This window comes from Xiphophorus hellerii, chromosome 15 (genome assembly GCF_003331165.1).
Source record: "Xiphophorus hellerii strain 12219 chromosome 15, Xiphophorus_hellerii-4.1, whole genome shotgun sequence".
Classification (NCBI taxonomy): Eukaryota; Metazoa; Chordata; class Actinopteri; order Cyprinodontiformes; family Poeciliidae; genus Xiphophorus; species Xiphophorus hellerii.
Genome location: NC_045686.1, coordinates 11,561,124 through 11,575,933, shown reverse-complemented (window position 1 = coordinate 11,575,933; position 14,810 = coordinate 11,561,124). Strand labels below are relative to the sequence as shown.

General features: G+C 37.5%; 1 protein-coding gene across 9 annotated transcripts in view; it reads right to left on the bottom strand.

Annotated features, from left to right (window-relative positions):
• dmd (dystrophin) overlaps positions 1-14,810 on the bottom strand; it is a 195,984-nt gene that overhangs the window by 54,848 nt on the left and 126,326 nt on the right. For 6 of the 9 annotated variants that reach the window (XM_032585804.1, XM_032585802.1, XM_032585810.1 and 3 more), the window contains 4 exons: positions 13,417-13,688; positions 11,316-11,462; positions 7,684-7,762; positions 5,789-5,849 (listed from right to left, as the gene is read on the bottom strand). In XM_032585804.1, coding sequence (XP_032441695.1) covers positions 5,789-5,849; positions 7,684-7,762; positions 11,316-11,462; positions 13,417-13,688 — 559 coding nt within the window. The remainder of the gene's footprint in view (positions 1-5,788; positions 5,850-7,683; positions 7,763-11,315; positions 11,463-13,416; positions 13,689-14,810) is intronic. The other 3 variants (XM_032585803.1, XM_032585808.1, XM_032585812.1) reach the window with 1 other exon arrangement.

Here is a 14,810-nt window from a genome sequence, read left to right as displayed (position 1 = left end):
CAAAATTTAAATGACATGTCATATTTAAATGGTCAGGGTCATTTTTCCATGATTAGGAGTTGTGTTCATGTTGATCTTATTATCAGCAAACTACAGTTGAAGGCATCAAGGATAATTTATTAGCCTTAATATATTAGAAATTCACCATGAAATCAGCCGCTGACAGAAATCCAATGATTTGTAACTTGACCTGCCATGACAGCTGATTGGCTGTTCAGAAACTCAAAAGGCAGATCCTACTGCACAGGTAAATGGTATTGAAGGTCAAAGTTGGCCATTTTCACTATCAAAGGCATCTGCCAACGCAGAGCAATTTATTAATGTTCCCAAATCATCAAAAGGGCAAACGGACCCAGAGCTGACTGACAAGAAGGTTTAACAAGGTTGCTCTATTTTCACTTTCAACCTCTGTTTGCTACAAAATATCATAAATTTGAAGCCTTTGAAAATATTATCTATAGATTCTAAGAAAGCCATTAGCTCAAACTTTAGCATGACAGTAGATGACCAAAGGATGATCTCTAAAGTCTTGTAGATATTTTTAGCTGCAACACTTTTCTGTTGTTTATTTCTTAGTTTTTAAAGCGCATTTTGTTCAATCTAAACTGAAAAGTGAAAAAGCAACCAAACACCATGAAACTGCTTCAGAAAGCATGAAAGCATGACAGATCAAGACCACTTTGAGATATCAGAAAAAAAAACCTTGAAAGCAAAGTTTAAGTAACTTTTCTTCAAAAACTGTAGTTTAAAACTTACCGTAAATGTGGCTTTTTATGTAATAAGATCTAATAAACATCTTCAACTAGTTATTAACAGGAGATATTAAAGCGTTCTCTGTCACCAACACTAATACCAAAAATTTAGTGAAACAGTTGGTCAGATTATCGTCACTTCTGAAGTACAAATGCAGAGACTTGAGGCATTAAGGTGGATCAAAGTTGATCTGGCTTCATTTGGTGACTCTGTGACAATTTAAAAAGCCTCTTCTTGACTGTTTTTACCCATATGCACCATCAAATCATGAGATCTTTCTTCTTTTACGCAACAATTCATGCACACTCACACTAACTTTGAAGTAGACCTTTCTTCCCAGGCAGTTTGGCGTCTTCCCTTTTTTGAGCCACACCAGAGAGAACACACAACATCATTTGGCCTGAAGTTAAAAAACATCAGCAATCCTTACAGCTTCACTGGATTGAAACATCTGTGATCACAGACTTTTGTTAACTCGAAAGTGATAAATCTGTCTTCTAAATTGCAATATATCCAAAGCTTTTACCTCTAATCCCTGTCTAGTGACTAACTACAGACACAAATGCAGCACATGTCAGTCCTCCCCTTTTACCTTACTGAAGTCTATTTTCTTCATGACTGTGACTTCATTCTCTTTTTGAGAACATGTTACCTTAATTTCCTGCTGTTTCTGTTTTTATTGCTTTGGGAAAACAAGCTGGGGAGGATGACGTGTATGTATCCACCAGACTGCAGGGTGGGGAAGAAATAACCTTTAACTCGAAGATTTTATAAGATTTCTGTCTGGCTGAACGGGGAAGCAGTTGAAGCAATTTGACAAAAGTGACCCTCTCAGACTAACAGATCGCCTGCTGTGACAATTCAGCTTATTAAGAATAATTGCTTTTTCCCTTTGACATTTTATGTGCGACTTTCCCATCCCTCGCTGCAGTTTCATTAAAGGTTAAAGTGATTTTCATTACTAATTTCATCCCTGCTGTTCCATAACTAACAATATACGTCCCGCTACTCCAGTTTTACACTCGTGGATTTCCTCTGGGAAACAGGGAATGTAAACGAAAGAAAGCCTTCTAGGAAAGCATCCACATTCTTTGTGCTTTCAGAGATCAAAGCACCAATCTGAACAGTGGCAGAACAGTAACTTGGCTGGTGGGAGTTCGTCATTGTCACACGCTCAGAGAGGGACATGAATAATCATGAGTGGGCAGATGAATGACTCCACACGTGTCTGGAAATCCAAAGAAATGAAATTAGTGAAGGATTGGAGTGAGCCAGGGGAAGATTTCGGGACTATTCTTTTTCATTCACTGACAGCTTATCAGAAAGAGTCAGTGACAGGTGATAAGTGCCTTCATTCTCCACCTGATGTCTTGTGCCTTTTCTCTAGCCAACATCTCTTCACTCCTGCTCTTTTCTGTACTTTTTTGCTCCTGTATCACAGCTTCATTTTGCCACCGAACTTGGAGCGGTGACAGAGTAGTTTTCCGATTAAAAGTTAAGCTAACCACACTAAGACGGCATTGCACTCAAGTTATTCAGAGAGTAACGTCTGATTTCATCTCATCATTTGAACTCTACATCACAGGGAGGCAAAAATAAGGGTAATTTTAATCAGGGGGGCCTTTGTAACACAGAAGAAAAGGTGCACATCAGGAAAGGAGGAGGAATGTGGGGGAAATGAATGTGTCAAACAGTGATGTGAGAATCCTGAGAATGCCTCAGCACTGAAAGCAGCCTGTGATTAGTCCTGGGGATGAATTCAGAGTTCATCGCAGGCAGCTAATTAAGTGGGTTTTCAAAACTGAGTGCTGGCTTTCATGTTCTGCGCGTGAAGGAGAAGGAAATTACACCGAAAGCAATCTACATGTTTGTTGCAATAGGAGAAATTGGGTTTCCGAATGCCTTTTGAACTCTTCCACATTTTGTCACAGTACAACTATAAACCTGAAAGTATTTTGTTGAGACTTTATCGAACAGGCTAACACAAAGCAGTGCATAATTAGGAAACAAAGAAGCGCAAGGTTTTCAAGACACTTCATAACTAAAAATCTGTAAAGTCTCTTATGCTTTTGTATTCAGACCTCCTACGTAGAACCACCCTTTGCTGCAGTTACAGAGGGACAAAGGCCCCCCTGATACAGAAGTTACAAACCCTAAAATGCTGCAAGCATTTTAGGGTTTGTAACTTCAGCCAGCTTTGAACATCCACAGACTGAAACTTCTGTCCAATCTTCTTTTCCAAAGAGTTCAAGTTCCCTCAGATCAGATTGAAATGACAATGCTTTTGATCTCAGCTATTCTAGAGTGACTGGCTGTATGGATAAGGTCATTGTTCTACTGTAAAGTGAATCTCAACCACTGTCTGAAGTCATCTGCAGTCTCCAACATGTTTTCTTACAAGATTGCCTTGTATTTAGGTCCAAATATGTCTCTTTATTTCTGACCAGCGTCCCCACAGCAAGATGTTGCCACCATCATTTTATGATTAGTTTTCCACAACACAGATGAGTTTTCATGTAGGCCAATAAAGTCACAAAACCACATTCTTCCTCTGTATAAATCGTGGGAAAACTAAACAAAATCATGTTAAGAAAACGACAGTCTTCTTGTCTGAGATTTCAGTATATTCAGTATATGACCTATGTTTAGTCTCCAAGGCCCCATCCACAAAGAGGCAATTTTAGATGTATCCGTAAAATTTTTGCCATTTAGGCTGTGCATCTGCATGGACTCGGCATCTTGAGAGACCAGAAACTATTATTTTTGAAAAAGGGGTTACATGGTGGATAAAATTTAAAATCCTAGTTTTATGTTTTTATGTGACCATGCAAGTTGTGTTTTTTTTTTTTTTTTTTTAAACAATGACGTAGCATAATCTCTCTCTATACCATGTGCACTACACTCTCACAAATAAACACAGCACTGTTTGGTGTTTTATTTGTGTCATTCTCAGGCAATGTTACAGCCTGGTATACCTATTACTCCATTTTCCGTGGCTCTGCAACCTGTCACCAATACACACATTTTTTCTTAATCATTTACAAACATATACCATGATTGTCTGTGTGCACAGGGCCTATTATTCTCTGAGACCCTAATAAAAAGTTGCATTTATACTGAGGCCATTTACTAATTAGTTGACTTCTGTAGGCACTTAATTTTTTAAGGGTATCAAAAAAAAAGACAACTGCCTTTCTAGAATGTTATTTACAAAAATATAGAAAAACATGTATCATTTCATGCATGGCTTTTGGAATCTGAATACTAATGGGTTGCACTGTAAGGTGCCATGCTCCTGTCTCACTGTGGGTGTCTGTTTACTGACTTGAAGCCTTACTGGAGTTCATCTGCATCTTCATGTTTATCTAACCAAGCATGAGTGTTTGCATCACTGCTCTATGTGCATTTGTATGCAAGGTTTTGTTTTGCTTGAACTGCGTTGCCCACACGTGTCTTGTTTGTGCACACGTGTTCTGTCAGTGTGACAGATGTAGGTTCACTGGCTGGGCGCATCTGTGATCACAGGCAGTTTTTTTTTTTTTCTGTTTTGTTTTTTGTTCCAAACGTATAAACTGGTCCTGCGAGCCCTGTCGGGCTTTAATCTCTTATCGCCTCCAGCATCAAGCTGCTGCAGACACAAACACAAACAGGTGTCAGCCAATTTTTAGGACTCTATCCTATTTTGAAGTTTCTGAATGGAAAAAAAAAAATCATCCATTCCTAAGGAAGAAAAACATTTTCTGATCTACAAAGAATCTAACAATGTGTTATTACAAAACTATTATATGCCTTGGAATTTAGCAAATAAAAGTATCTGTCTTATCAAAAGTTTTGCGTCACTCCAGCATCTTCTGATTGCTGAAGCTTTTCATAAAGGTAGCATGACATGTAAGTTGTGGTTTAAAGCAGGTGTCTAAAACTTTGATGTGATTCAGTTGTAAAATAGTTCAGTGGCATAAGTCCTATCCCCAGATAATGAAACTTCAACATCTTTAAGCCTGACATTTCCAGAGGAGCAGAAAGAACTGCAACTGTGAGAGAGTATCTGCACCCATTTGAGCAGGAATGTAAGATTTTTCGGAATGGCAAAGATTGTGATGGGGAGCAAAATATTAAACTGAAAGCATTAGGGTTATTGTTACACTCAAAAAAGCTGTAGTAAAATACAATTATTATGACGTTCTTAAACTGAATCAGGAATGTCAAGGTGAAACAACTGAACTTTAACATATCCAGGAGCATATTCCTAAATAAAAAGTCCCTAACCACAAGAAAAATAAACTGTGTACACGTGTCATGCTAAGAACACGGTTATAGGTTCCCTTGCCCCATCAAACTCCCTACTTTCTTTGTCTTTTCCAGGTAGGAAAAGGAGCCATTTTTTACACGACACTTTGTACCAATCATGCTTCGATGTGTGGCTGGATTGGGGTTTTTTTGGACCTATTTTGACACCTGACAACATCAGGGAATCTCTTAATACTTTCCTCATTGACCGTTCTGTGGAAGTGTGGATTTGAGCATCCGAGTCACGGTTTCATCAGGGCCCATAATTTATTGTAGCAAACTGGTTTGAAAGCCTATCAGAGATGCGATCATCAGGGATGAAACGAGCACAATCAGAGTTCAAAATGGCATTTTAAAATTATTACTTATTAATGTGAGAACTTAGCGAATACTATGATTGTTGTGGTAAAAAAGCAAGCAAGTTTTACTCCTATAACAATCACCAAATAAATGTCCATCTTACGTATATAACAGTCAAAAATCTTCAAGACAATATAACACAGTTGTTAATGCTTATTGCCAACATAAGCTTCCAAACATATTTTAAAATGTCATGTCATAACTTTATCTTTACTTGTAAAAAACATAGTGCGACATAGTCTCGTCTCTGAAATAAAACTGAATAGCAACAAATTTCTGAATCTCTAGAAAATGCCCAAGCTGATGAGTAATGACAGTTACTACTTCATATTTTACTGGGACATGCATACATTTTAAACATGCACTGAATTAATTTTTTCATACATACTTGATGTAGTAGGGAACCTTGTTCTGAGAGACTGCACGTTGCCAGGGGAGCTGTACAGATGCTGCAAAGAAAAATTAAAAAAAGACGAGGAGATTAAATTCAAGAAGCAACTCAAATTGAAAAACCATCCTAGTAAACACTGCATACTCTATAGGAATCATTTCAGTGTTGAAGCCTGACTTTAAATGAGCTCCACATTATCATAATGACGCAGAAACACATTTTAATATCTGTTGCGGTGCTAAATCTGGTTAAACAGCAGCGCTCAAGAAGTTCTGTGGAGCAATAAGCAGGAGAAATTTGGTGTGATTTATCGCCATACCACTTTCCCTCCTCCGCGACACAGCTTCACTCTCAGATAGAGAGATGAAAAGACAGTAAGAGAAAGAGATTAAGCAAGATTGGGAGATATACGAGATGAATAGAGCAAGATAAGAAAGCGGTACTTTATTGATCCCCGAGGGAATATTAAGCTACTAGTGTAATGAGAGCGAATGTGTGATGGAGGAGATAGTGTCATAGTGTCACGAAGATGAAAGACGACTGGTATTTTGTCTGGTCTACTTGCTGAGCTCTCAGCAGCACTTGCTCAGTAAATTTGTGTCTGGCGGTGACGCAGCGGGGTGACTGAACACCTGCTCTGGATCACACGCAGAGCATTTAGTCTCCGTGCCTGACAGCCAGTGAAGAGTATCAGGTGGAACTCAAAGAACTCTGATGGATGGAAGATCATGAAAAATGAAGAAAGAAGGAGAGAGGGAAGGAAAAGAAAGGCTGCTTTGTTTAATATTTCCACATCTGTCTTCCATTGTGGAGGTTTGTCTCCAACTTTCTGTACAGAGCTAATGACCACTTGAAAGAAGGAGTACAAGGAGGGAGTCAGTAAAGATGTCATTAAGCATTGCATTATTAAAAAGTGAAGTGTTAGATCTGCAGACTGTGAGGGAGAGTATCAGAGACTATCTAGTAAATCTGGAAAAAGAAAAACAAATTTACCTTTTATTGCACACAACTTTGAGTTCAAGTATATTTATTTTAAGGGTAAAAAAAAATCACTCAAGGATTTTATTTTATACGAGACTCACAATTACAAAATGTTCTGTGCAAACTGTAACTATTGCTATGTACTTGGCTCCCAAGTCCCTTGGTGAGAAAACGGCCCACAGCATCACAGGAGCAATGCCATACTAAACAGTAATCACAAGCTCCTTCTTCTACACGTTGATCTTTTGTTTAATAATTAAGACAATTGTAAATATTTTCACTGATAACTGATGTCTAATTTATTTGGTTACTTATTCCATTTGAAAATAATTTAAAAAAACCCTAAAGATAATTTTTTTCTTTAGCCACAATGACAACCAATAGACTGAATAGCTTAATGCATATAAATACTTTCTGTCAGAAACTGTTATACTACGTAAATTTTTACATTCTTAAGTATTTTTCCCAGAAGACAGATCAGTGGAGTTCAAGTGCATCTGACCAAAGCACAAAGTCCTTTAAAGTCTCAGTGCAGCTGAGGAAATTCTACATCTTTACACTTGTATTGGTGGGAGAGAAATATTTCTGTCTTGTGCTTCCCGCATACCAAGCTGGCATAAAGATAGAAATAAATGGTTGTTATGGAGAAAACGCATGCGCCATACTGGTATGTTAACTAGTTTTTTTCCTTTCGATAGTTTATAAGGGAAACTTAATTTAAACTTCCTACACACACCGACCTAAACACTCAAGTTAATTCGGAAAAAATATTTCTTGTTTTTACAAGCGGTGACATTAATGGTTTTGTATAAAACATAAAATAAAAATAATTGCAGAAGGAAGTCTGTAAAGATGAGACAGCCCAAGGCACCCCGTGTTTATTACTGCCTTTAAAGTGTAGTTTTACTCACTGGAGAGGAAATGCTGAGAGGAGGGGCCAAAGTCCCTGTGCGCTTCCTGAAGGAGTTTCAGTCTGTCCTCCACTGCTACCTTTAAAAGGATGAAACATAAACAGACAATGAGCTGGAAATCATAAAAACACAACTTTACAGTTAACTGGACTTTATGCCATGGTTGGAGTGCAGTATATATAATTATAGAGCAATTAAGCAGAAAGGGATTTTCTGTAAAAATCCCCAACTCAAAAAATTTTTTCTCTAATAGAAGTACAAAAAGTATTTATTGTACAATTTTTAAATAATTCAGGAATTTAAAAATACACCATCCACTTTTTATCATAAAAAATCTATTCCAAATTGCTCACTAAGAAACAAGAATAAGCAACACGTTGGTGATTCACAAGCTCTTGTCTCTTACCAAAAAATAATCTTACTTTTTGTTCCAGCTCAGTCTGCAAGTGGGCAGAAACTACTGAGCAATCAGAAGACCATAAAATAAAGTTTTCCTGCTGTCTTTCAGGGGAAAAAAACAGATATGTAGGTCTGTGTGAAGGCTGACCTAAGCAAAAAAAAATGTTGTCAGGCATCAATCAGTCAAGACAGTGCATCTTCGCCAAACCTGCAATTCCTTTGGGGGCTGCTTCAAATTGACAATGGCATGGCCAGCTACGTATGACGAGAGCTTGTCAAGATCAACAAACAAGCAGAGCTCTGCCACGGCCACAAACTACCCCGATCATTTTGTGAAGGCAGGACAGGCACAGCATGAATGATCACACAAGAATCAGACCACAGTGCAAAACCTCCAGTCGTAACAAAAATGAAGTCTACTAAGAAATAAGTAATAAAAACAAATCATTATTTTATTGAGACATTTTTACATGTTTTCAAATATCTAAGAGAGTATTTCAAAGTTTTTTATTTATTCTGGGCATTTAATTATTTTAAGACTTTAAACTTCTTGGACTCAATTTGATGGATGAGTCAAACTAATGGATTGCTAAATAATGAACAGAGATTTTTATTTTTAAAAAAACAGTTTGAGATACATTAAATCTTTATTTTATTTGTGAAAACATAAAATATATCATTTTTAGTGCTTTTTTTCCCCTGGCCAAATAAGATTGAGTCATAAAAACCACTTCAGATAGACTGGTCAAAAAGTGACTGAACGCTTATTATAGACAAATGGCAATTTATTACCGTAATTGTTTTCTAAAACCATAAAACCGTTCTGGTCTTATTCTAAGATTTTTCTTTTATCGCTTCTAACAAACCGCATATATTGTTTCTCACAAATTATATATATGTTTTTTTTTGTTTTGTTTTACCAAATATTGCTTTTGTGATATTAACCTTTGAATGCAGTCCCAAACTAGCTTTATTGCACATTTTAGGTCCCTTACATCAGTTTGATTCTAGAAGAAGGAAAAATAAGTGATATCTCCTTTCTAAAATAAGGAAAACTATTACCGAGTTAGAACTAGGCAAGGCTGGAAGCGACTATATATGGATAAAAGCCAATTGTGCACAGAGTTTATTAAACTGGGAAGGACATCATGATATTAGAGAGCAATGAATATTTGTAGTTGGCCTTGTGAGCCTATTCAGTATTGGCAATCTTTAGAAACCTCCATCAAGCTACTGCAAACCATAAGGACCCTCCAGAACCATTCAATCAAATTAGAAATGCTACCTCAAAACAAAGGTTTTGGAAAGAAAAAGTTTTTAAAGGTTAAGCTTACCAAGAAACATTAAGCACAGACATTCAAGATTCCTGATACATTTTTACTCATCAAGCAACATAAATAATGTTGCAAAATCCCCCCAAACTGCCTCTGGACTTAACGCAGTCAAGTTTGTTGATTCATGTTGTATAAATACCAAATCTGTTTGTAGAAGTATATTGCTGCCATTTAATTCTCAAAAAGGAAACATCATCCAGCTGTGATTTTGTTTTACAGTGTTGCATTGAAATTGGCATAATGTGATGATGGACAAGAAAGGGCCGTACAGAAATTCATGATGTAACTCATTTTGTGAGCCTTTTTAGAAACAGCAGCATCAATAAAAAAAATTGCATACCTGAATTTGTTTTTTCTATCCTTAATGCCTTTAATTTACAACATACTAAATCGATATTTATTGTATATGCTAAATTCCAATGATTTATTTAGACTTAACTTAACATCAGCTTCACATTTGATGCACAAATATTGTTTAACATCAATCCAGTGCAATAACACCCACAATTATGGTGACCACACAACACAAAGATGTAAAAATCTGAATATGAAAATTATTATCAAGATACTAAATAAAAGTTTGTTAATGCTACAGTCAATCACAACTTCAAAACAAAATGTTTCTGTAAGAAGAACAGTTAACCTTCATATCAAGGGAGTAAAATGTGAAGCTTCATGCTCAATCACATGTGTCAATCATAAAAAACTTCTTTAAGAGCCTTGTATTGACATCTCAGTCAGCGCACCTGAGGCCCACTGTACATGACGGTCTGTTTGTTTTGTCTCATTTCTGTGAGTGGCAGCACAGTGAGCCTTGCACAGACATGATGACAGCCAGCTCACAGATGTCCACACTGTGATCCTGATAATGGGCACAAAAAAGGCCGGTAGTTATGTCTCTTGTTTTTTTCAGCTGCTAATGACTTTTTGCTTACTGTACCACAGAGAGACAGATGGTGCCAGTCTGCATATGAAACCAAATCATCAGGCCGCGCAGTCGGACCGGGCTTATTAGTGAAGCTGCTGCCTTCCTGCAGGCTGAAACAAAACAAGACCAAAAAGAGCCAGTCTAATAAAAATGCTGTCATTGTCCGCCTCAGTGTGTGACTTATGATCACTTTAATGGCAAAAAAAGACCATTAATGGGAGCCTGTGCAGTGCATGGAAATATCACATTACTACTATTTAGTCCAGCTTGACAGTTTTCCCCCTGAGGCAGAGTCACACTTAAACAGAATAACTTGAACAGCTTTTTTTCCCCCAAGATGGCTTTTTCTCTGAGTTCTTGCTGCATCTTTGATACATTTATTCGGCCACGTCTTTGACTAATTTATCTAATCCGAGCCTGCTGTGGGGCAACACTGTCTTTGAAATCAGTTTCTGTAAAAATAGAGCCATAACTGGACACCAAAGGAATCACCACAACATTTTAACCTGTGTTCTGAGGGATTATTCCCAATGTAAGCCCCATTTACTAAAATTTCTGCAAGAATGTCTTACATTGCTCATAAAAAACTACAGTATTTCAATCTCTAATTCCCAACAAACCCCCTTCCCTTCTCACATGATGACTAGTAGTGAAATGGATTTCCCTTCAGGGCTAGACACGTTCCAGTCTGAGAAAGCTCAGCAGGCACCACAGCGGATCAGGCCAAGACAATCAAGCTTGCAGAGAACCAGAGATGTGACTGGTGTGCTGCGAGAACAACATGCACTGATGTGCAGAGACAAAAGTGCTGCACAAACGACACAAAGTCAAATTGTTGCAAAGCATGAAATGGAGAAAAAGATAACACAGGCAGACAGCAGGAGACACTCAAATACATTGCAGAGAGAAAAACTGAAGACACAATTATGAAAGAAAAGCAAAAATAAAAACAAAATAAGTACTTCAAATACCTGCAGACTCTTCCATCTCATGTCGAGTTGGTCCAGTTGTCTGGAGGCAGTAGAAGACAGCTGGATGTCCAGCGGTGTGAGCTCAGCAGCAAGTTCATTGACTACCCGGACATCCTGACGGAGGGGGGCGATCTCCTCCCTGAAGGCCTGCAGGCAGAACCATGTACCATAATTATTGTTTAATCTCACCACAGTGGTTGTTAATCTCACATTTATGTCTGTGAAACTGCACAGCATTCTGGAAAAGACTAAACACCCCCCTTGTCGTCATAAAAATGAGCATAATGAAAGAAAAACAAAACTCTCAAACCTCTGAGGTGTACGATAGAACAGAGAAAATGTTTATCTGACTAAAATTGACTTTTTCCTTTGCCATGCTCACTGCTGTCATTTTTCTTCTTGTTAAGAAATTATCTTCAGTCTCTGAGAAGAGACATCATTGAATTGATGAATGGTGCAAACTAATGACTGAATCAGCGAACCGAAGGCAAAAGCAAATAGAGGGGAACTTTGTTATTTAGACAGAAAAAGGAACACAGCCTGTAAAAATTCAGATAAAACTGTAGCACCCTTCACTCTGACTGACACCACTGACAAAAATATGTAAAAATCCAGAAAACAGATTTATTTTCTATTGTGGTAGCAAGAGATGTATATCTCTTGCATATATATGCAAGAGATATATATGCATATATATGTTTCTATAAAATCTGCTTTTATGTTTAACACAGAATAATCTTTGATGCTGGCTGTAGACAAAGCACTTAGGATTGAAGTGAATGACAGAGATGTTTTTTTGTAAAAATTAGCTCTTTAAGCACAAGCAAACATTGTATATTATGATCTGTGAGCAACATACAGTAGTTCTTCCACTCCCTCATGTGTTGGCTGGTGGCAGAGAGCAGAGGGCAGCCTTGTTTAATGATCGGGTAATGAGATCCAACAGCGCTGGATAACGGGAGTTAAAGTATGTTGAATGCTCCCTTTGAGAGTAAACTTCACAGATAATTATTACAAAAAAAAAAACATCAAAAAACCCACAAGATTCAAAACATAAAGCCACCTTGTTTCATTTAGCGAGGAAGCAAAAAAGCTGAACATGTACCAGTGTTACTACGACAACCTGCTTTTTATCTAGTTTTCTCTTTTTAGTTTAATGATTATAGGTTAGGGTTAGCATTTTTATGTAGAAGATTTTTTAAAATTTCCTCTAAAATTCAGTGATTGTAAAGAGGTAAACAGAGAAGGTTTTCTCTCCCAGCTGCTATTTTTGCTTAAGGTATTGTGAATAAAAGCACTGTCCCTAAACATTTCCCACAAAAGGTCCTTTATATCAAGTACTCTAAGACATTTCCCTGGGTAATTGGAAGCAATACAAGCCTATGATGTTGTAGATCTTTCCCCATAGTTACCATTATAATGTGGTTTTCTAAATGTTCTTCTCTTATTCTACTCCAGACCTTCCAGGATTGCCTGTTACTGTAAATCTTAATCTTAGTCTCAGCATGAAGTCAAAGCAGCTCCTTCCCAATTAACTGGCTGGGCATGCAGAAAAGGTCTAATGGTTCTTATCAAAACATAGAGACGTCAAAATGCCATTCTTTCCAGTAGTTTCTTCAACTGTGAGCCTTGGGGATTTTTTTTAATCCCCGCCATCCCGCTCACTGTGCATGCTACAAAATAAACCCAGATCTGTCTTTCAGCTTTGAAGAGTTGCTAGGAGGAACTGGCCTCTTTGTCAAGTGATATTTAAACTCCAGGTAAAAAGGAAGGCATGCATTATGAGTTAAAAACCTCCAGATTTGATTAACTCAAAAAAGAAAAGTATAAACAAGAACAAATGATTGTGGTACTTTGCTAGAGGTAGTCAAATTATTTCACTAATGTCTCTTAGTGTGAAATATCCTATTTTAAAGGAAATACATTTTTTAAACAAAGAGGTGGATTCTTGCAGTATTTTATACATTATTCAAAATCAAGCTGCTATTAAATGATTCATTGAAAAACATAACCATTCACATTTTTGCATGTCATCCTGTAAGTTTACCTGACAATGTCTTCCAAACCATAAATAAGAAACCGCAGAGGTCAACAAACTCACTGATGTCTGATCAATGTGGTCCTGAAGAGAGTCGATGAGCAGGTCTCCCACCGGCTGCCAGGTAGCTTTGGTCTCCTCTGCTCGTGTCAAATGCAGGTCGAGTTGGTCCATGGAGCTCTGCAGGTCCTGGAGTCGCTCCAAAGCTTGCTCCACCTGAGCCTGCCAGCCTCCCACGTGCCCCGTCAGCCGCTCCCACCGCTCCCTCACCTCCCCAGTCTGCTTGCGGATGGCTCGGGCCAGTCCTCGGGCCTTCTCCTCTGGGGTGAGTTCTGCTGAAATGTCAGAAAAAAATATGCATTCAATGAAAAAAATACATATTTTCGAATGTTTTCAGCTTATTGAAACTTTCTACTTGGTAATGAGAGTGACATTTTTAACAACTACACTTTTTAATTTTCAAAACATGTACAGCACTTTTAACCAATGTTATTTCAGTCTGATTTAAATGGAAAATTAATTTAGGAAGTCATGTTTTTCTAAATTTTGGACAACTCTGGAAAAGAGCTTTTGTTCAAAAGTGACAGTGTGCATCAATAAATATTTTAAATAACACAAAGTCACCCATTTGCTGCCTGAGGATGATTTTCCATTGCCCTCCTGCCAGGAGGTACAGGCTAAGCAACCTAAATATTTTAAATACATTTTAAAAAACATGAAGGTTATTAAAAAAAGGCACACATAACATTCCAGGGATCTAGATAATCAAATTTCATATAGCCACATAATTTACAGCAATATCACAATTAAGATTCACTGCTTTCAGAGGTAAAGGGCAGAGATGTCTTCTGTCCAATCCTGGGTTATAAATGCTCTAAAAAAGCTTTTCTGGTCAAACTAAAATGAGCTTTTTTACCTGTGGGTTATATTACATGTCTTCTTTTTATAACCAGAGACAATGCATGTAAAAGCACAAAAATCTCTTCCTGCATTAATTTTTTTCTACATTTTTTACTAAGTTGCAACATAAAAGCTGCACTCTACGAAAAAAAAAAACTCTAGTTGTTAAAAATTAAATCCCAAAAAATGGGCTACAGTTTAAAAAGACAAAGTTTATCAGTTGCCTCTTGTTTGAACATTACTTTTTGCTGCAGGTTCAAACATAAAAATGACTAAATAGCCAACTCAAAACCTGAACTCAAACTGCAACAGCACCTGGCATAATAAGGCCGCAACCACCCTTGAATTTTAATAGTGGAGCGTGTGATGTGAAATTGGTGTGTCCTCTCTGGCAGGTTTGAGAAAATATCACCAGAAAGAATTTGAATGCTGAAAAATAAGTAGCAAAAAAAATCTGAAGAAACGGCAGAGAACGGGAGCAGAAGACAGCCATAATGAAAGTGACCAGAAGAAAATAAAAAAGAGAGAAAGAAGGAAAGAGGGATAGAGCAAGCAGG